Here is a 21,953-nt window from a genome sequence, read left to right as displayed (position 1 = left end):
TTCCTGTTCCAGAACTCGGAGTATTTTTCTCGTTACACCGGCCTGCTCACCCCGCGATACAATTCGTCAGTTTCGGTTTTTCGGCTGCGCGCACATCTCAGTTCCCACCGCAGGAATGTTAAACAATGTTCTTTTTTACTATTTTAAAGCCTTCAATCAACTATTTTCTTTGCCGGAATCGGATTTCTGGGAATATTTGATCTTTTCCCGCTCAACCGCTTGTTTCAATTTAAATCTTAACACAGTTCAGGTAAGCGGCACGTTTATTGTTATCTAGCACGATCACTTCGGGTTTCGCATTGCTTCTTTTCACTTACTGTTGTTGCCCATCTTCAAGAGGTCGGCTGGTAGAGAGCTTAAGCCGGTAATCCGGCTCGATCGGCCGCTGCAGAGTTGCTTGGCACTTGCCTTCTTCGGGGGAGGAGATCAAAGCCTGAAACTGCTCCTTCAGGAGCCGAATCACGCCAACCTCACACTCCCTCTTAGGCACTGCTGCCTGCTTGTCCCCCCCCCTCGCTGGGGAGCGATGCGTTGGGCTGAAAACTGCCCAAGCTGTCAAAAGCGGCCGTCGCTCACTTCGCACGATCGCGAAAGTGCGTCAGTCCTCCATCTTAGCTCGACCGGAAGCCCCCAACTTTACATCATTGTTGACATTATTTACACATGATCAGTTTAGATTTCTTTGTCTGAACAGTCATTAATTACATATTTGACAAACAAGATGTTACTCAGCCACGTCTCAACTCTACAATGCAGGTGTTCATCTTATTAAAAATGATGAATGCCTCTTTGGCCAATCTCCCAGACTTCTTTAACATTTGAATGAACTTTGTACACACAAAGGGGCTGGGTTCATTTTTAGTATAAAATCTATCAGTTCTGTTACAAAAATGATTCCTTTACATTGATACGTGCATATAAAAGTATAACAACATTCTTAATATAACTGTATGGGTTATTTCTATTAAAATATATAAAGGATACATTGAATTATGGAAAATACAAAATTATAGCACTATTTTAATATTAAACTCTCTGTAAGAACTTTCTAATATTGCAAAGTGGTCTATGACATAAAACTTTTGTAGATACACTGAATCTACCTATCGTTCTTCATTTTGATCCATCAGAACATTTTTGTTAATTTTTATGAAGTATTAAATCTAAATTGAAACTTCTAATTTTGTAAAATATGCTGTTTTACCTTTGCCAGTAGGGGTCCCCTTTGTATAATACACATTTTGTACTTTTAATTGGCTTCTAATTAATGACAGATGTGCATGATTGATTCCTGTGACTTCATAAACTGTTTTTGGAACATATCCCAACTTATTAGCAGTTTTGCAGTCTTAAGCAAAATTTCTTATTTAAAGATATAGTCTTACTAAATATTTAGCTAGCTACTTCTCTCACACACATTCAGAAATATTTATACCATAAGCTTTCATTCTCAGCCATAAACAAAATATTAAGAATTTTGTTTTGACTTCTTGAAACACATAAGGGTTTTTCCAAACTTAAATCTCTTTTTACAGAAAGTATAATTGTACTTAACTGAATTAATCATCTGGACATCTTAACCAATTATAAAATTCCTTTCACTGGGCATCACACCAATTCAGTTCATTTAAGTGCATAACTATTTCTATGTAAATAACCAAATAGTCCTTTTTTGTACAGAAAGTATAAGCTGTTAAAAGGCAGATATATTTATATTGCTTATAGATTGCTTTAAGATATACACTAACTCAGTATTTAAAGCATTTTAAACTTAAAGAGAAACTTAGCTTGATTTTTCCTTATTTAAAATTACTAAAAATCATAAGCCATTGTGAACTTTTGAACTCATTCTTTTGAAGCAAAGAGTCTCACCATAAATCTTTAACTTGGGGGGGGGTTTGACGTCGCGCGATCGTGAATGGACGCTTGACAATGCAGCTTCTCCGACTATCTCCCCTAGCAAGCAAAAAACAGCCCCTAAAAGTGACGATTTTACAGACTGGGCATGGGAAGACCCGCCAAGCACTCTGGAGCAACACCTAAAGTAAAAACAAGGTCGATCTCGACCTTTTTTTCACCCCAAAGTGAGTCCTCTTCCTCGGGCCCTAAAAACGTGGCAAAATCCAAATTGGCCAACGGGACTGAAGTTCCCACTTCAGAGGAAATAGCAATCACAAGGGAAGAGTTTTTTGAAGTTGGGAAGAAGGGAGGGGGGGATCAACACAGGGAAGCTCTCCGCGAAGGCAATTTGTAAATGTGGTTTTATCAACGCCAGTCTCTCTTCAGTCTTTTTTTCTTTTTAATGTTTCCTGATAGAAAACTTTTTTTGTTCGATTTAAGGGGGGGAGAGCGGGAGACTCAAGAGTTTGCATGGAGGAAAATCTTCCTTCTTTCCAGGCCCCGCCTGGAGGTTGGCAACCCCATAATTGGTGGGTGCACAAGGGGGCGCCAGAAGGTAGCCTCACCTAGTGTACAAAAAACCCTGGAGCCGGCCCTGACCTCATGCATTTGGTGGAGTAGCCTTTGGTGTAGAAAAGCTTATATAACAATATTTTGCTGTACGACGCTTATTTATTTATTTACTTACTTCATTTATACATTGCCTTTCTCCCCAATGGGAAGCCAAAGTGGGGGTGGTATTGGCCTCCTCTCCTTCACTTAGAGGCTTTTATAGCTACTACTCTGGAATTTTGGTGTAGTGGTTAAGTGCGCGGACACTAATCTGGGAGAACCGGGTTTGATTCCCCACTCCTCCCACTTGCACCTGGCTGGATGACCTTGGGAAAGCCGTAGTTCTGATAAGAGCTGTTCTTGAAAAAAGAGCAGTTTTTGTCAGAGCTCTCTCACAGGGTGTCTGGTGGGGAAGGGAAGGGAAAGGAGTTTGTAAGCCGCTCTGAGACACCTTTGGGTAGTAAAGGGCGGGTTATAAATCCAATCTCTTCTTCCTCTTCTTCTCTTATTTGCAAAGGATATCCACTTTTATAGGAGCACAGGAGACATGACCTGCAGAAAAGCCCATCTGACTAATGCCAACTTCCTGCTCAATGTAAACCTAAGAAGGCTAACAATCAATAAGCGCATAGACATCAATAATAAGTATATATTTTCCTACAAGATTGCATCTGCACAAGGAATACTTAGGATGTAAAATGGCCCTTATGCTCATGGGCTTACACTGCTTTGAGTTTAGGGACACACATGTAATGCATAAATCTATTTTTTGTTTTCTTGTAGGATACTGCTGGACAAGAAAGATACAGGACCATTACCACTGCCTATTACCGAGGAGCCATGGGATTTATCCTTATGTATGATATTACTTGTGAAGAGTCATTCAACGCTGTTCAGGACTGGTAGGGAACTGATAATTGCTATTTCAGTAATTGCCGTTCAGTCCAGTTACCAGATAATATATGGTGATTCAGCATCTAGCATTTGCTCCACATTTTCTTGACTGGGAGGGAAAAGTGCAGCTTGAAACCACATTCAAATACCCCGGGGCAATGCTGTACTTTCCTCGGGGAAAGCAGCATGCAATGCAAAGGGGAATTTTTGTTCCAACATGGGTTTTGTAAAACAAGGGAGGTGAAATATACTGAGTTTTACGCACATGTAGGGATCAGCTCATAGTTTATTAAGTTATTTCAGCAGAACATAAGACCACTAGCAGGGTTGAAGCCCTGCTTATAAGCCCGTAGGTTGACACACCCATCACATACCCACTCCCAACAATAGGCTATTTACACAGCATTGCATCCTAATTGGTGGCTTCCACGATCCTGATGGTCCATTGTATTTCTTCCCCAAGCTCACCCTGTCTCTGGCAGCATCGTGTTGCAAGGCAACAGGCTCAATACATAACAGAAGGAAAAGCCAATTCAGGAGCACCCATAGTCAGTGATCAACTTACTCTACATCTGGAGCAAAACCACTGATTAATGTTCCAGATATTGCTGCAGGAAAATAAGTCTCTGTTTGAAGAAATGGTCATTTTCTATGTAGATGTCATGTTGTCCACTTCTTTGAGAGCAGATTTATTAGGAAGACCTTCCTAGGCAGATCTCCTTATGAGTAGGCATCCCAACGTACTGCTTGACACTAATCTTGCTACTGGTTCCTTATTTCAAATAACTGTTCCTAATCTATTGAGTTCAGAAAAAGAGAGGCATCAAAGCAAATTTGATGCAGTACAAGGATGTTGTATTCTAATAGACTTCTGTTAAGCTTCTGACACACATAGGATTCTAGTGTTGCTCTTTGGTATAAACAACACACATGCAAAAAGCAGATTAAGAAGGCACAAGGAAGAGAAGGACAAGAGGAAGTGTAATATGCATGACTGGAAAGAGATGGAATGGGATAAATGAACCTTTAGATACTAGTACTTGTTATCTGTACCACCCTGAATGGCCTGGAACCACCAAAGATGAACTGTGCTTCTCTGCTTTCAGCAACACATTTGGCTGCAACTTGTGTCAAGTAAATCAGAGTGATTAATTTCAATCATTTTGTTAGTTTTCATTCTTAAAAAAAGACATTCAGAATATATATGACATTGTGAGACACAGGTAAAGCATTTTAGTAGATACTTCCAGGAAAAAAGCCAGTTTTGCATGTAGAAAATAGTTGATCTATAAACAAACAACCCCACCCCTCCATTCTCCTGAGTTAGAGTTCTCAGGTAAGCAGGCAGGATAGAATGGTTACCTTACAAATCTTAACACCTGGCCTATCACAAAGGCTTGCCAAGCTTCAGCCTAGAGGAGAACAAAGGAGAGTCTTCTCCTGTCTGTCATTATTTACAGCCCCGTCTTGCATATGGCCCACAAACTTAGCATCCAGTTCCCAAACGTTTTGCGTGCAAAACCACAATTTTTCCTGTGGGATAAGTCATTGTCCAGATTTGTGTCGGCAGGATTCTAATTCAGAATCATCTGGATCCCCCCCCCCTTAGCTGAGTGGCTCCTTTTTCTTATTCTTTATTTCTCTGTCTGCCCCATAAGATGCTTAAATGTATATAGATATAGATATATTGAGGCTCAGCTGAGGAACCAAAAAAACCTTTTGTTGGTATATATCTGATTATGGTGCACAAGAGGCTGATTCACAACACATAAACTGTTTTATTTTACTTTTTCAGGAAAATGGTCAAGTCAGACTGTCAGGAAGGTTTCAGGTTTAAACTTGGCAGATGCAAAGGCAATAGGAATGAGGGAAACTTTTTATAACAATATATAATAGATAGTTTGTCTACAAATGAGTCTTTATAATAGTTGAAAAAGATCACTTGGCTATCTTAGATAAACAGGTATAAGGTTCTTTGTCACAAAATTACTAAAGTCTGTGGAGAAAGGAACATACACACAGGTTCCAATTTTCCTTCTTTAACACTTAATAGGGATCACCCTCCTTTTAAAGGAGCTATTTCCCTCAGGGAAGGACTACAAGTTCCACTTCCCTATTTCAGGATCCTCCTCTATCCTTCCTTCCTAATTGCCACTCTCAACTGCCACTCCTTCAGGACAACAGTAGAATTCCATTTGAACCCCCTGACAATCAAGGTTTTCAGACAGGTATAACACATTACCAGTTAGTTGTCCATCACACATCCTTCAACAGCCAGCTGTCAGAGCCGGAACATATGGATGGACTGCCTTTTCTGTCACTTAGAGAAGGAGAGAGGGAACAAAATGTTATAAATGTGAACTAGCCAGAATCTATAACTTCTGTTTTATGTTCTGTTGTTTTGCATCGTCCATTCAAGAATCCCCACTGTCTTCCTTTTTGTGAATGCTCAGAAAATAAATCTCAAAACTGGATCTATTCTTATTAAAAAAACTAGATTAGGTTATGTTCCCCACCACAAGCTGAGCACTCTGAAGATGTATGTTTCTCAAAGAGGAGACATAGAATTCCTCCAATACACGCTCACATGCACATGTTCAAGTTGACCTGGGGTGGCTTGACAGGATCTCGCTATTTCTTAAGATAGCCCCAAGTGGCTAGTAGAGTAGCACAGAGGAGCTTGGTCCAATAGGGTGGGACCAGTTAAGTCCTCTAACCCACACACATACAGTAGAGTCCAGTCTGACTCCCCCCCCCATTTCTTCTATATCTCCATCCTCTCCCAAGTAAGATACTGCTTTGTTGTTGTTGTTTTTATCCCAGTGATAACAAACAGAAAAGAAACAATCCACCAACCTAATGCTATGCATGTTTACTCAGAAATAGCTCTCAGGTTTATTCTGTAAGACTTGGTCCTAAATGTGCGTACATCTTATTAAGGCTTTACCCTCAAAGGTTTTCCTTTAATGCATGCCAGGACAGCTTTTTATTTTTTAAAAAATGCAGCCAAAATATTCTATTGATGGCATTAACTGTCAGCTTCAAGTTCACTTCACAATTTATGTGAATAACATCAATTCTGTCTAATGTTTATGCATGAGATCTTGCTAATTATGCACAAAGCTTATGTATTACTAGAAGCTAAACATCACTTTACCATTTTTGACGGTATTTTGTCCAAACTTCAAACAGTGCAACAGCATTTCCAGCAGTAGAGCCTTTAGTATTCTGATTTGAAACATCTGATACTGATCCAGCATAGTTAGAGATCAGACTCAGAAGTATGTATGTCTCATACTGTTCAAAAAGCTCAGATCCTTCCAAAGCCCCACATTTCAGAATATCTTTGTATTCTCAAATGACTGCTTTCCATAGCAAGATTATTTCTGGTTTAGCCATCTTGAGCATAGGGTTGCCAACCTCCAGGGAGGACCTGGAGACCTCCTGGAATTATAGCTGATCTCCAGATTACCAAGATAGGTTTCTCTGGAGAAAATGGATGCCTTGGTAACCATTGGTTTTTCTGCTTTCATGCTGTTTTTCTGCGCCGTAGCTCCAATTTTACCCTATATGGATTTGTATTTTCTGATCTATATTTAATCTGATCTCCTATTGTATGTCTATACGTATGCCAATAAAGGCTTCTCAAAGTAAAGTAAAGGATGCTTTGGATGGTGGACTCTATGGCATTGTACCCCTCTGAGGTCCCTGTCCTCCCCAAGCTCCACCCCCAAATCTCCAGTAGTTTCCCAATCTGGAGTTGCCAACCCTATTTGAACATATTCTTCATGTCTCCAAAAGATGGCAATGCAAACCACAGATTCTCCTTAGCTGCTTAGTTTCTGAGCAGTCATTTTGGTGCAGCAAAGGAAAAAAATATTTGCCATACTTGGGCACCACAAGTGCAACAGGCCAGAAAGAGCTTGTTGGTTCAGATGATTTCAGATAATGTTTCACCTGGACCTATCAGATTCTGCCTTGGCTTTTCAGTCTGATTGGTTTCCTAAGAGAGGACTGAACTGTTACACATGCCTCCTTAGCTTAGGCAGTGCCTCCAGGCTTTCTGCTTTCATAGTCCATAGTAGCTGTTCCTAAATGCTGGAACAAAGCAACTACACTGGAGCCTTAAGAAAGGGACACTATGCTTCCAGTAATGGAAGCCTGAAGGGAAACTCAGGGGACAGGGGCTGCAATCTTAGGAACACTTTCCTGAGAGTAAGTGCCACTGAATAAAATGGGACTAACCTTTGAGACCTGTTTAGAATTGCTCTCTAAGATTCTTTGGCCCCAGTCACACGGGAGGCTTTGATCCGCAAGAGGGACGGATCGGGGGCACATCAAGCGGGTGCGATCACACCGCAACATCTGGGAAGCGGCGCGCACCCGTCTGTGATCCGTCTCTTCCGGCCGAAGATGCGGATCAGAAAAAAACCTACAAAACACTAGTACTTTTCAAAAAATCCGCTGCAGGGGCAGACGTGTGATTGACAGCGCGTCCATCTCTCCCGCAGCATGCGAGGAAGAGTAGAAAAGAAAAAAAATTAGATAACCATCAGTGACATGGGATTTGGGTTGTTTGCTCTCACCAAACTCTTGTGTCCTACTTTTTCTTTCCCAATAGCTTCTAGGTTTTTCTTTCTCTTTCATACCTATCCTCAGAAATCTGTTATGAATTCTGTCAAATTTAAATGTGGCAAAGAGAATTAATTATGTAAATTAACAATGTTTATGCAGTTTACATTTTACACACCCACACTTATATCAGAAAATTTACATAGTTTGAATGCAAGACTTAAATCCTTTTTACTTGTATTTATTTAGGGACATTAAAGCTTTGATAGAGAGCATATCTTCAAATCCCACACTATTTTACAAAGAAGATATCTGAGACTATCCCTTTAACTTCCCTCTAGCACATGCCCAGTCTCAGTTTTCCTTCCATTTTTATTCCCATCGTAGGGTTGCTACATTTCTTTTAACTAAAAGAGCTTCTGTGATAGTTATGTAATGCAAATAATTGCATTCACCTGTAGAATTGCTACCTGCTGTGTAGCTGTTAAAGTGGAAGGGACCTGCCAGAAGAAAAGAAGCAACCCTGTCTCCATGACAGTATAGCACTTCCCAAGAAGCTGACATCCTTTTCCCCTTTAAATCACACCTCCTTGCAGTAATTATTTCACACCTCAAGATAGCAGTTCTAATTAGAGTGATGGTTTCATTAAATGAGGAATATTTTCTTGTAGCACAGTTGTACTATGTCAATTAGGATTATGTAATCACTGCCCTCTATAATGCACACAGACAGAAGAGTCAGCCCTTTCCCACTAGTAAGCCAAACAAGGTCAGAGAAACACTGCATGCAACGTTATCTAAACAGTCTGTTTGGATAAGATATAAAATAGTATTGCATGTAATTAAATTCAAAGAGCTTAGGGTGTATTTAGGCCCCTGCCACACGGCAGAAATAAACACGGCCAAAGTGTGGCTTTTTAGAGCCGCACCAAAAGAGACACACGGCGGCGGGATCACACAGATCCCCTGAGGCGCCGCACAGTTGCTCCCCGGCACGATCAGATGCCGGGGAGGAAGCCACCGATGGGAGACCGAGGCAGCCGGCTGCGCATACATGTGCATGCGCACTTCGGCCAGGAGCCTCGAATGCTCCCAACGATGGACGCGCCGGTGATCCCATGGCCGTGCTTGCTGCGGCGTTTCAGGTAAGTCCTTCTCTTTACTTAGGTTTTTTTTGCTCCGCAGCACTGGGCTGTAGGGACGGATCAGGGCCGGGTTCGCGCTGATTCCCAGATGTTGCGGTGAGATCGCGCCCGTTTGCTGCGCCCCCGATCCGTCCCTCTTCCGGCCCAAAGCCTCCCGTGTGACCGGGGCCTTAGTTGACCATATCTCCCATCACATGACAACTAGGGAAAGTTTTTTAAGAAGGGAAATATGCCCTTAGAATTAACACAGACAGTTCACCCGACATTTAATATAAGGGTCCAATTTTCAAGGCTTTTAATTATAAGTAACATGTATTGTGGTCAGTTCAGATTTTTCCTTCTGGTGCCACACAGAGCCACAAAAATCAGTAGCCAGCTAGTTGAGCCATTTGGCAAGAAACCTTTCAATATCAGTGCCTACAGGTTTGTGGATACATGAGTTCTGCACATGATGTTTTCTTATTTATTTAGTATATTTTTATTCTACCCTTCTACCAAAGATGAGAAGGAGCTCAGGGCAGTATACATAAATCTCCCATCCTCCGTTTTATCCTCATAACAGCCCTGTGAGGTAGGTTAGGCAGAAAGTGTGTTACAAGCCCAATGTCACACAGTGATCACATAGTGATCACACTGGAGTACCTAGCAACCCCACCAACATCCACTGGTCATGGAGAAATATGCCACTGCTGCTAATGTTGAAAAATATAAACAAAATCTGATTTTTGGAAAAATATTTATAGTGATATAAGATAAGCTTTCATGTAAAGTGCAAATGAAGTACAAAGTGCATAATTATGTTGAAAAACATACAATTACAAGCGGGACATAAACCCTGCTACCTAAAATCTTAAAGGGACCAAGCCAATAATCTTCTTTATGCTGTAGGAACGGGGGGGGGGGAGGAAATTATCTTTAACAGCTGACCCTCTCGTGGACTGCTGCCTTGTTGTGGCGAGGGGGCTTGTGTGGTTCGATGAGGCTGTGGGCTATACCGTGGAGGGCCACCCAGGATGGACAGGCCACAGCAGAGAACTCAGATCCACTGGAGAAGGAAATGGCAACCCACTCCAGTATCTTTGCCAAGAAAACCCCATGGACAGTAACAAAAGGCTACAAGATATGATGCCGGAAGATGAGCCCCTCAGGTCAGAAGGTGTCCAATATGCTACTGGGGAAGAGCAGAGAGCAAGTACAAGTAACCTCAGAAAGAATGAAGTGGCTGGGCGAAAGCCAAAAGGACACTTAGCTGTGGATGTGTCTGATGGTGAAAGGAAAGTCCGATGCTGCAAAGAACAATACTGCATAGGAACCTGGAATGTGAGATCTATGAATCAAGGTTGACGTGGTCAATAATGAAGATGGCAAGACTGAACATCGACATCTTGGGAATCAGTGAACTAAAGTGGACAGGAATGGGTGAATTTAACTCAGAGGACCATTATATCTACTACTGTGGCCAAGAATCCCGTAGAAAAAAATGGTGTGGCCTTTATAATCAACAAGAGAGTGAGAAAGGCAGTAATGGGATACAATCACAAAAATGACAGAATTATCTCGGTCCGAATCCAATGCAAACCATTCAGCATCACAGTAATACAAGTCTATGCCCCAACCACTGATGCAGAAGAGGCTGTTGACATAACAGCATATTTTGGAGGTGGATATAGTGTTAAGTGCCCTCCACCCCTGACAGGAGGGAATGAAGATTTCCAGTCATTCTTCCATCTGGCTTTAAACACCAGTCCCCAAGCATGTCACTATAGATTTCACAGGTACGATTCTGCCATCGCCTTCAATGCACTCCTGCCTGGCAAAGTTCTGGCTGCTTCTGGACCCCATCTGGCTTCAGTCAGGTGGCTGCCCCTTCCTCTTGGCTTGGGGGGGGGGAGGCCACACAGCTAGGTAAAGGAGGTGAAGAAGGGGACGGAGGCCCAGTCCAGGATGCCGGCAAGGCAAGGCAAGCATCCAGGCTGCCACCACAGGGGAAAAGACTCAGAGAGGATAACCCAAGGCTGACCCTGCCAGCAGTGCCGGCCTAGGAAGGGCGGTGGGGGGGAGAGAAAAGCCAGTGCCAAGCTTGCCCCACGCGACCTGCCCCTGAGGCACCAAGGAAAGGAGCCCCCTGGCTGGTCTCCAGTGGCAGAGGCCGGGTAGGGGAATAGAGCAGGATGCCTCTTCCTCCTCCTCCTCCTTGTGGGAGTCCGGCTGGCCGTGGCAGGTGCCCAGGAGGGAGGTGCAGTGGGCAGCAGGTGTCCCTGCTCAGCAGCCCTCCTCTCTGACCTCCCAGCAGCTGCAAGGACAGCCGGGGCAGCAGCAGGCAGTGTGGAGTCACCACCTGCTGGGCTGAGGGCAGCAACGGCAGGGGGAGGGAGGAGCCGAGGATTGGAGAGAAGCCTGTAAAAACTGCGAGGGGGGGCGTGGTAGCTACGGGCCTGGAATACAGATTGTGGTGCAGCTACAAGGGAACAAGTACCCTCACCAAAGGCAGTACTAACACCACTACCTGTGATAGCTGTCCAGTAAAAGATACCTTTATAACAGGTGGGAAGAATGGGTTTAAACCAAGAAGTGCTCACGATGCCTTTTCCATTATTTTTTCACCTGACACAATACTCTGAGTCTTGTGTGGTTAAAATCCCATGATCACATCATGAAAATTGCTTCTTCCAACATGAAGTTTCAGCAGACCTTTCCATAGCATGAAAATGATGTTTGTGTCAGTGAGGGAAGTAATTTGATGAGATCTCACTTCAGATATGTTTCTGTGAGCCATTCCTTAGTATCCTTTTATATGGTAGGAAGTACCACATTTGAGAAATGTCTTTGAGGGTCTTCATCTCTTTACTTATGAAGATCCCTACTGAGTGGCCGCTGCAAGCTTTTCCTCAACTACAAAATGAAAAATCCTAAATCTCAAATTACATGTTTCGAAATGGCTGACCACCTCCTTTTTTACTTAGGAATTAACATTAAAAAAAGGAATTAACATTTTAATTTTGTGTTCTTTACCATGTTTCTTTGCTGACTGTTTCCAAGGCATCTTACATTCAGTAACACAGATGAGAAAACATCAGTGGCCTGAATAAACTGAAATCTGTGGGCAAATAGTACTGTAATAGTACAGCTGCCCTAAGCCTGCCTGGCGGTGAGGGCAGGGTATAAATTAAACAAACAAACAAACAAATAAAACCAAACAAGAAATAAGGCAATAAGTAATGATTAAGAAAGCAAAAATGTTCCCTGACTGAAATAGATTGCCTAGAATAAGCATTTCACAAATGGCCTTCTCCCTAGAAGCTAAACTGACTAAATTGAGGCTATCATACTTTGGTCACATTCAATGTTCCCTCTAAGCTGAGTTAGTGTGGACTAGCTCACAGATTTTTAGCCTGCGGCTCACACATTTTTGTCTTAGCTCAGGAAGGAATGGCTCCAGAGCAAACAAATTTATGCAGCAGCCAAATCGCTCTCTCACAACTTTAATGCCAGTCGCTCACAAAGTAGGATTTTTGCTCACAGGACTCCACAGCTTAGAGGGGGCGTTGGTCACATTACATGAAGATGAGAGTCACTGGAAAATATGATTGTATTTCCCAATACTATGTAAGGGTGGGAAAGTTGGACAATGAAGAAAGGTGACAGGAAGAAAGCTGATTCCTTTGAAACGTGTTGGAGGAAAGTTTTACAAGTACTGTGGACCACCAAAAAGACAAATAAGTGGGTTGTAGATAAAATCAAGCCTGAACTTCCTTAGAAGCTAAAATGCCTAAACTGAGGCTATTATACTTTGGTCACGTTATGAGAAGAAAAGAGGGACTGGTAAAGACAATAATGCTAGGAAAAGTGGAAGGCAGCAAGAAATGAGGAAGACCCAATATGAGATGGATTGCCTCCATAAAGGAAGCCACAGCCAGTTGGGTGTAGTGGTTAGGAGCGCAGACTGTAATCTGGGAGAACCGGGTTTGGTTCCCCACTTCTCCACATGCAGCTACTGGTGTGACCTTGGGTCAGTCACAAGTTGTTTCAGTTCTCAAAAGAGCTGTCAGCCCCACCTAGCTCACAGGGTGTCTGTTGTGGGGAGGGGAAGGGAAAGGAGATTGTAAGCTGCTTTGAGACTCCTTCCGGTAGTGAAAGGCAGGGTATAAATCCAATCTCTTCTTCTTTCTTCTTTCCTCAGTTTGCAAGACCTGAAGGCTGTTAATGTAGGACATTTTGGAGGGCATTAATTTGTAAGGTCGGCATAAGTCGGAAGTGACTTGATGGTACACAACACACACAGAAGTTACTTGAAGGCACATAAAAAACGCACACACACCTTATATGTAAACTTAAAATGTATGCAGTCAGCTCCCTAGAAGCAATAAACTTCCTTCTGAAGCTAGAAAGAAACATGATAAAAATTAAATCGAAGGCCAAATTTGTCTCTAGGGCCCCGGTCACATGGGAGTCTTTGATCCGTGAGAGGGATGGATCAGGGGTGCATCAAGCAGGCGCAATCACATCGCAACATCTGGGAAGCGGCGCACGCCTGGCCCCGATCCGTCTCTTCCGGCTGAAGACGCGGATTTAAAAAACCCTACAAAACACTACTACTTACCAGAAAATCCGCAGCAGGGGCGGCCGTGTGATCACCGGCATGCCCATCTTCGGCAGCATGCAAGGCCCCCTGCCAAACTGCGCAGATGCACACATGCGCAGCAGGCTCGCCTCGCTCACCGATCTGTGGCCCCCCCCCCCCCGGCATGTGATCATGCCGAGGAGCAACTGTGTGGCGGCTCAGGGGATCTGTCTGATCCCGCCACTGCACTTCTCTTTTGATGCGGCTCAAAAAAAGCCGCACTTCAGCTGCACCTTTCCCCCCAGTGTGACCAGGGCCTCAGTTTCATCCTCTTGTCACCTCCATAGAAGTGACTAGAGATTGTGCAAATAAAGGCAGCAATTACTTGCAGACTGTAAGAGCCAACTTCCTTTGCTTAGCTGGTGATGCAGCTGCTCTGTTTCCAAATGCAGTAAACACAACCCAGTGAAAATAGGAGGCCTGTGGTATATCCCGTGTGCAACAGAAGTCTGACTGACATGCAAGACATTGGGAATAAATAAAAAACATTAGAGAACTCTTTACCAGCCCATGTGTTGCAAAGACAGCAGGGATTCTATCAAACTGATTTTGAAAAGAAAGCATTCTAAGTCCTTTCGGAAACCATGTACAGGACCACAACACATTTCCTCTTTCATAAGAGGAGATCCTACAAGCTGTTGAGAGAACCCATGCAGTTTGTTATTTCCCTTTTTAAAAAAATTGTTTTGCAAAGAGATCTTCAAATGTTTTTTAAAAGAAACAATCTTTTTTACAGCTCTAAAATTAAAAGCCTGTAAACTAGTTGGTGCACTCTCATCTGATTTAACTTAATTTGTTTCTGAGAAATTGGGAAAGTGCTTTTAAAGAAAGGAGAAGCAGGGATTTCAAGCTTTTACAAAGAAAAATGTTTCTTTTTAAACTACTATTATACTGAATACAGGCAAAGCATTTTAGAGAAGACGCTTGGATACAGTGTTATTGTGTGACACCTTGTGATAAAATATGTGTTTGTGCAAAAGGAAACAAAAGGTTACAGCTGATGTGTTAACAAGACTCTCTGATCTAGGGACTACCCACACAGGGTTGTTTGGCACTGCTGAATGATTACTCTTCCAGAATTACCTGGATACAGAACTGAAACTGGGCTTCCGCTTGGCGATTTATATAGCACTATGTTCCCATTAAAATCCATCCGTATGGCCTAGATTCTATTGTATATCTACTTTGAAGTAAATCACTTCTCCCTGTGATTTTCCTTCTGTTGTTTTCAGACTAATTATTTCCTATTCTTTTAAGACTAGCTAGTTCTCACCCAGCATTTGTAAATCAATGGTTAGTTGTTTTTTGTTCCTTGGAGCAGGTGGGGGGGGGGAAGTATTTTTTTACTCTAATCAGCCAAGGTCACAGATCATCATTGGAATTGCTTATTATCATCATAGCAGTGTTACAGTCGTAACCATAAATAACTTTGCAAACCCCACCTCAAAATTGCCAAGAGGCAAAAAGGTTCTTTCTCACTTTCGAAGGCAATTCAAAGGCAATAAGCACACCAGTGGTGAAGGAAAACAGAGCAGCACTGAACACACTGGCCAACACCTGGCATCCGCCTGCTGTCATTCTTTGGGGGTCCTGTAGCAGAAGGGGTGTGAATATATTATTTTTTATTCTCAGTTTATTCTTGTGGTTTGTTATAGAAATTTCAATATTATTATACAGATTTCAGTAAAACTGTTTTCCTTCACCACTGGTGTGTGCTTATTGCCTTTGAGTCCCATAGTGAGAAAGAACCTTTTTGCCTCTTGGCAATACACTCCCTCCCAGAGCTGATCATTTACAATTGATTTGTGAATGCAAAGAAAACCAGGTAGATCTGCAGTTGAACAGGAAATAATTCTGTTGGATGAAGAAGACTGAAAATTTAATGGACCAATGCTCCTAAGAAACATTCGCTGCCCACACAAGACAGCCTGGAACTGTTATTTTAAAAAATCACCACAGATTACGTCTGAATTAAGAAGGAAGCAAAACAAAACAGAGAGAGTACTGAACTGTAAGAGTTTGCCGTCTGAATCTTTCATCAAAACTGAGTCAATGACTCATTGCAGTTCCAAACTAAATGGCTAGCCTGGAGAGGATCAGCAAGCAACAGCACTGTGAAAACGTGTTATGATTAAAAACCCCACAAACATCAGATGTTCATGCCACCTTTTGGAAGTGTGAGCCTAAGGGTGCGTTCAGATGGGCAGCTAATCCTGCCACTGGCCTGGCTCAGATTTGATCCCGATCTTTTTTATCCGGTGTTGCATGACCAGACAGCTACCCCCGTGAATTCCTTACCGCGCACTGACTCTGCTGTGGATTGTCTAGATGGCATCCCCTTGAAGGAGCCACGCGGTCAGGTTTTTTTTTTAAATTCCATTGCTCATGTGCATATGCGCTTCAGTGTGTGCTTGGTTTTCCACGCATGCACAGAATTGCGTGGTTAAAGCACCACCTGAGGGACACGTAGCCAAAATCCCTATGCCTCCCCATCTCTCCCCATGGAGTGACCAACAAGACAGTCCAAGCATACCCAACTTCTTCTTTCAGTTTCTGTTCTGATGCAGACAGCCAGGGCTGGATGAAACGAGTCCCTACCATCCCCCCTGCCCTGGAAATCTGGAGGGACTACTTTGCTTGGGGAAAGCCCTGCATTGTCCTCCATTGAGATCCAATTTCAATTAACGATGTTCATTAATTTAATGGGCCATTGATTAACATGAAGTTGTCCTGAACGTTTGAGTGGAGCTCTGTGGCTATCGCACGTTTATGCATTTAAAATGGCAGCTGTTCGGGATGGCCTGGAGCAGACCATCCCGACGGGCTGATTGCACGCTGGAACGATCAGATGGAGGAAAGTCAGTTTGGTGTAGTGGTTAAGTACGCGGACTCTAACCTGGGAGAACCGGGTTTGATTCCCCACTCCTTCACTTGCGCCTGGCTGGATGACCTTGAGCAAGCCGTAGGTCTGGCACAGCTGTTCTTGAAAAAGAGCAGTTTCTGTCAGAGCTCTCTCAGCCCCACCTACCTCATAGGGTATCTGTTGTGGGGAGGGGAAGGGAAAGGAGTTTGTAAGCCACTCTGAGACACCTTTGGGTAGTGAAGGGCGGGGTATAAATCCAATATCTTCTTCTTCATCATCATCATTGGCCCATCAGCAAGCAACAGCACTGGACTTTCAGCAGTATCTTTTAAGTACGGCTCCCTGGCGGGGCAAAACGGGCTGATCAAAGAAGTGGCCCCTTTCCTAGATGTTGCTGTCTGATTGTTCCCTTTAAATCTGCCAGGCATTCATACCTGGGTCAGATGTAAAGACCCATCTAAACATGAACTAAGAGAAAAGTTCTTTATTTAATTCTTCACTCTGAAAGCTATAGCGGCTGGCTGTGTTTCAATGAGTTACCACAGACTCAGTTGCATAGCAGAGTTTATTTAAGGTAAACCTCACAGCCACAGAGAAGTTTGCATTGTGAATATTCATGGGCTGTCTAACAAACATTGCTTTCCATAAGAGAGGTATGATGTAGGCTGTCCACTCAACTAATAATTACAAATTGTCAGCAATGAATCAGAACTCATAGCTCCACAGAATCAGTCTGTCAGAACCTTCTCTGGCACAAGTTAATGGGAGCATAGATGCAGAAGAGAATTGGGCATCCCCATGTAATTAGAGAGAACAGTGAAAACAATGAATGGTAAAAAAATCGTAACTCTATCATGGGTAAAAATGCATTATTAGTAATTGTGTGTTTGTATATGTGCAAAAGGAACTGATAACAGTAAACACTTTTGAAAAATCAGTTTGCTGAAGATATAAAGAATCTGATATAAATAGATACAAATATAGGTAGATACCGTAGACTGCAGTCCTAAGAATACTTGTCTGGAAGTAAGCCCCATTGAATAACAGGATTTACATCTGAACATACCTGTTTGGGATTGTTACTTTAAAGAAACACTTGTGTCCTTCCAATTATTATGATTGCAACAATCCAGATTTTTTTAAATGAATGCAAATGCCACATTGTAGTGCAATATATTGCCTATATACCCTGGACAAAAAGCACTAAATTATGAGCCAAGATGCCTCATCATTTTGTATTTTCTAGCTCCCTCTGCTGGATTGGAATGTGTGTCTTATGTTCTTGGACATACATGTCTTCCAAAGTTAAAAGCTGAACAATTGTGGTCAGGTTCCTTGCTGACTGATGAATTTGTAGTTGATTAATCATCTACATTCTAGCTAATTATCATTGATTAAATTTAAATAAATGTGAGTTACCAAAGCTATAAATAGGTGCCTTTCTGATATATTAAAGGAAGTGTAACATTATAATGTAATAAAAAGCCTACCAAATGTTGTTAGAAAAAAATCCATCCTTCAGTTTTTAATTTTAGTTCTGTGTTGCAGGAGAACCAAAAACTTCAAAGATACACAAGTGTGTAACTAGCAGACCTTCTAATTAATCAGCAACATTTTTAGTTAATTGATGTAATGTAAACACTGCTAAAAGCTTGCAACCCTACTGTTATGCAGCTATCATAATCTGTTTTCCTGCACCCAAGAAAAATTATTGTAAAAACCCCACCACTGCAGGGACAGAGCATGGTGTCATTTGGAAGACTGGCATAAGGAACTGAGCCAAGAAATACACGTCAGAATCAATGGATTCATCAAATTGAACTCAGCAAATTAGTTTATCTGAATATGCACAAAAAGAGCCTTCTGAACCTGACCAACTCCTGTCCCCAATTTACCTATTTGTGAAATTCTAGAACAGGGATTGACACTCTGAATTCAGGATAGCACTGTTAAAATTGGCTAATTTCATTCTCGGAAGATAAGTTTTCATAGACTATAACCTGCTTCTTCAGGTCAGAAATGGAACTGATGGAACAACTGAAGGCAGTTCATTGAACGTTTGCAATCAGTAATTTTCCTATAGTTAATTCTTTTACATAGGGAATTTCACCAGCAAGTGCAGATAGGATTTTGGCTCCAAATAAAAGTAATCACAATTCATAGAACTGGGAAGGTTGCAATGTGTATTCATGCCAATGTGTCTGTTCATAAGTTAAAAAAAAATGCACTGCAGGTTTTCTCTATTCACAGTTCACACTGTATTGTATCACAACACGCAGCGCATAATCCTTCTTCTCTCACAGGGCCACTCAGATCAAGACCTACTCCTGGGATAATGCCCAAGTTATCCTTGTTGGAAACAAGTGTGATATGGAAGATGAAAGAATCGTTCCTTTTGAAAAGGGAAAACATCTGGCTGATCAGTTGGGTACATGTTAAAATTTATCTCTTTCTCCCTGTCTCCCTCCAGTTACAGCCCATCTCCTTTCTTCAGGCCTTCCCAGATGATAAAATTTTAGTTGAATGAATGGAGAATTGTTATGTACTTGTTAATTCTGTTATCGTAGTTGTGCTTCTGTTTTGTTTATCACATGTGTATGTTGTCCTTCCACCAAGGAACTCAAGAAGCGTACATAAAATGTATCCCATTTTCATGATCACAACACCTCTATGAAGTAGGCTAGACTCAACTGGCCTAAGAATTGAACTCTCTAGCTGTGGGGTATTGAACAGAGATTTCCAGAATCGAGGTCCATTAGTCTTTCTATTACACACTAAAACACTATAGTCTCATTTTTTAACAGGCTGTCACATTGGCCCAGCAATGGATGTTTTGTAGTGTGTGTGGTGGGGGGGAGCAGGAAGCAATTCATCTGCCGCTAATGTTTTTATTGCCAGTGTGATTGCTGTGTGGAATGCATTTGCACAAGTGTCATGAGGGGCGTTTGGCTATGAAGTCAATAGTGATGGCCCGTAAAAAGCTGTGAAGAGCAACAGAGCGACCTCCCACAGCAAGGCTATTTCTTTGTTCTTTATATAGGGACAGCATATTGCACCACTGGTGCTAGATTAACAGCTGGTTGGAGCATGGCACAATTCTTTTTAAAATCCGTCTGGGGAGGTCCTTTCCATCCTCTGAATTTCATGCAGATGTCATCAACTTCTGTCCTCCAGCATTTGTCTTGATCCCCATTTTGTTTTGGTTTTCTTCCTTTTGCTTTCCAACACTCTCAGATCTCTCCAGTCCTGAACCTACATTCCCTTGCACCTTTTCACTCCTTTCATTTGCCCCCTGGTGTTTTTTTTACTGTGTTTTTATTGTTTTTTACTGTGTTTTACTGTGTTTTTTTTTCTTATTGTCACCTTTCAGTAGGGATGGCAGCCTTCATATGGGGCCTGGGGATCCCCTGGTATTACTGCTCAGCCTCATCTCCAGTCTACAGAGATCAGTTGCTCTGGAGGAATATGGCTGCTTTGAAAGGTGGACTCTATGGCATTGCATCCCACTGAGATCCCTGTCCTCCTCAGCCTCCATCCCCAAATCTCCAGGAGTTTTCCAGCCTGGATCTGGCAAACCCCCCCCTGCTGGTGGCGTGGGGTGACCTGGCAACCCTACCTTTCAGGCATATTATGTGGAAGCATAAAACAAGGAAGTGTGAATTAGTTGTACTTCCTTTCTTGTACATGTCAGCTATGAGGGAAAGATGCACAACTTCCCCTCTTGCCCATAAAAAATCAGAAGAAAATGCAGCTCACTTGTACTCCCTATTTCAGCTGTTCTGTATAAAAAACACAGCCTCTCTTTGCCTCTGGTGCTTCAGCTTTGACACACAGAATCATAGAATCACAGAGTTGGAAGGGGCCATACAGGCCATCTAGTCCAACTCCTTGCTCAATGCAGGATCAGCCTAGAGCATCCCTGACAAATGTTTGCCCATCCGCTGCTTAAAGACTGCCAGTGAGGGAGAGCTCACCATCTCCCTGGGCAGCTGATTCCACTGTTGCACAACTCTTACTGTAAAAAAGTTTTTCCTAAGATCCAGCCAGTAACTTCCCACCCTTAGTCCTATCCTTTGCTGCCAAGAGGAACAGCTCCCTGCCCTCCTCTAAGTGACAGCCCTTCAGATTCTTAAAGAGAGCAGTCATATTCCCCCTCAACCTCCTCTTCTCCAGACTAAACATTCCCATGTCCCTCAGCCTTTCCTCATAGGGCTTGGTCTCCAGGTCCCTGGTCATCCTTGTCACTCTCCTCTGCACCCACTCCATTCTGTCCACATCCTTTTTGAAGCGAGGCCTCCAGAACTGCACACAATACTCCAGGTGTGGTCTGACCAATGCAGTGTACAGCGGGACTATGACATCTTGTGATTTGGATGTTATGCTTCTGTTGATACACCCCAAGATCACATTAGCCTTTTTTTGGTCACCACATCACACTGGCTGCTCATATTTAACTTACAGTCCACTCGTACCCAGGGCCGGCCCAAGGTTGTCCTGCGTTCTAGGCGAGTGCAGATGCCAACCTCCCAGCAGAGCCTGGAGACCTCTCCGCAGGGGGCAGGCTGGGAGGAGGGTCACCCAGGGAGCAGGAAGCGCGTCCCCCCTCCCAGCCACTGCCCCCTATATGGAAGGCCTGATCACTACGTCGTGACGTCATCAAATGTAGGCATAACATTCCCTGAGCTCTGCAGTTTCCAGCTACTGTCACAAGTGTTTTAACTTGCAGTTTCTCGTGTACCCAACAAGATATTCTCTTGATTCTTTCACTGCAGTATTCCAGACACTTCACACTAGCTTACAGTGTTACTGAGTTAAGTTTCCCTTGCATATTTGAGTGCATGTTTCGTATAATTTACAAGCATATAATAGGGGAAAGTGGTGGATGTCTGTTTTATGATGGTATTGTCAAATAACTTCTGGTTTTCAGTATTACTTTTTATTTACCATGGACACAGCATGAGATAGAAATATGCACAAACTCAATAAGAAATTCAAAGCATGTAATCCATCATAGGAAGCATTGCGTGTGTGCATATGTGCACCCCCCCCACACACACATAGACACAAGTTTTTTAAAAAAAACAAAATGGGGGGGGAATATTTCTACATGAGCCCTGCTGGCCTCGGGTCGGTGGGAGAGTTTGCATTATGTATAATCTCAAAGCAGATCTGTGCAAGTCCATTTCAGCCTCCAGCCTTCCATTTTCTGGCCTGGTGGAATTATCCCCCCCCCCAAAAAAAACCCCCAACAGTTATGATTTAAAAAAAGGAAAGAAACCGGCAATTTTCACCTGCCGTTTGTAGCTCCCCATATGTTATGAGCTCCACTCATAATTAGGAGTCAAAGTGAACATTTCTCCCCTCCCCCAGCCTCCACCTAGCCAGAGTCTCTCTATTGCAAAGAGGG

The 21,953-nt window shown here is 42.8% G+C and overlaps 1 protein-coding gene across 1 annotated transcript in view; it reads left to right on the top strand.

Moving 5' to 3' along the window:
* RAB3B (RAB3B, member RAS oncogene family) overlaps positions 1–21,953 on the top strand; it is a 104,653-nt gene that overhangs the window by 73,877 nt on the left and 8,823 nt on the right. Inside the window, exons 3-4 of the mRNA XM_015411972.1 lie at positions 3,235–3,353; positions 18,850–18,974. Coding sequence (XP_015267458.1) covers positions 3,235–3,353; positions 18,850–18,974 — 244 coding nt within the window. The remainder of the gene's footprint in view (positions 1–3,234; positions 3,354–18,849; positions 18,975–21,953) is intronic.

The sequence above is a fragment of the Gekko japonicus genome, unplaced genomic scaffold (genome assembly GCF_001447785.1).
Source record: "Gekko japonicus isolate JY-2015 unplaced genomic scaffold, Gekko_japonicus_V1.1 scaffold664, whole genome shotgun sequence".
Lineage (NCBI taxonomy): Eukaryota > Metazoa > Chordata > Lepidosauria > Squamata > Gekkonidae > Gekko > Gekko japonicus.
The sequence above is the reverse complement of the archived record's forward strand: the minus strand, read 5'-3'. Positions and strand labels throughout refer to the sequence as shown.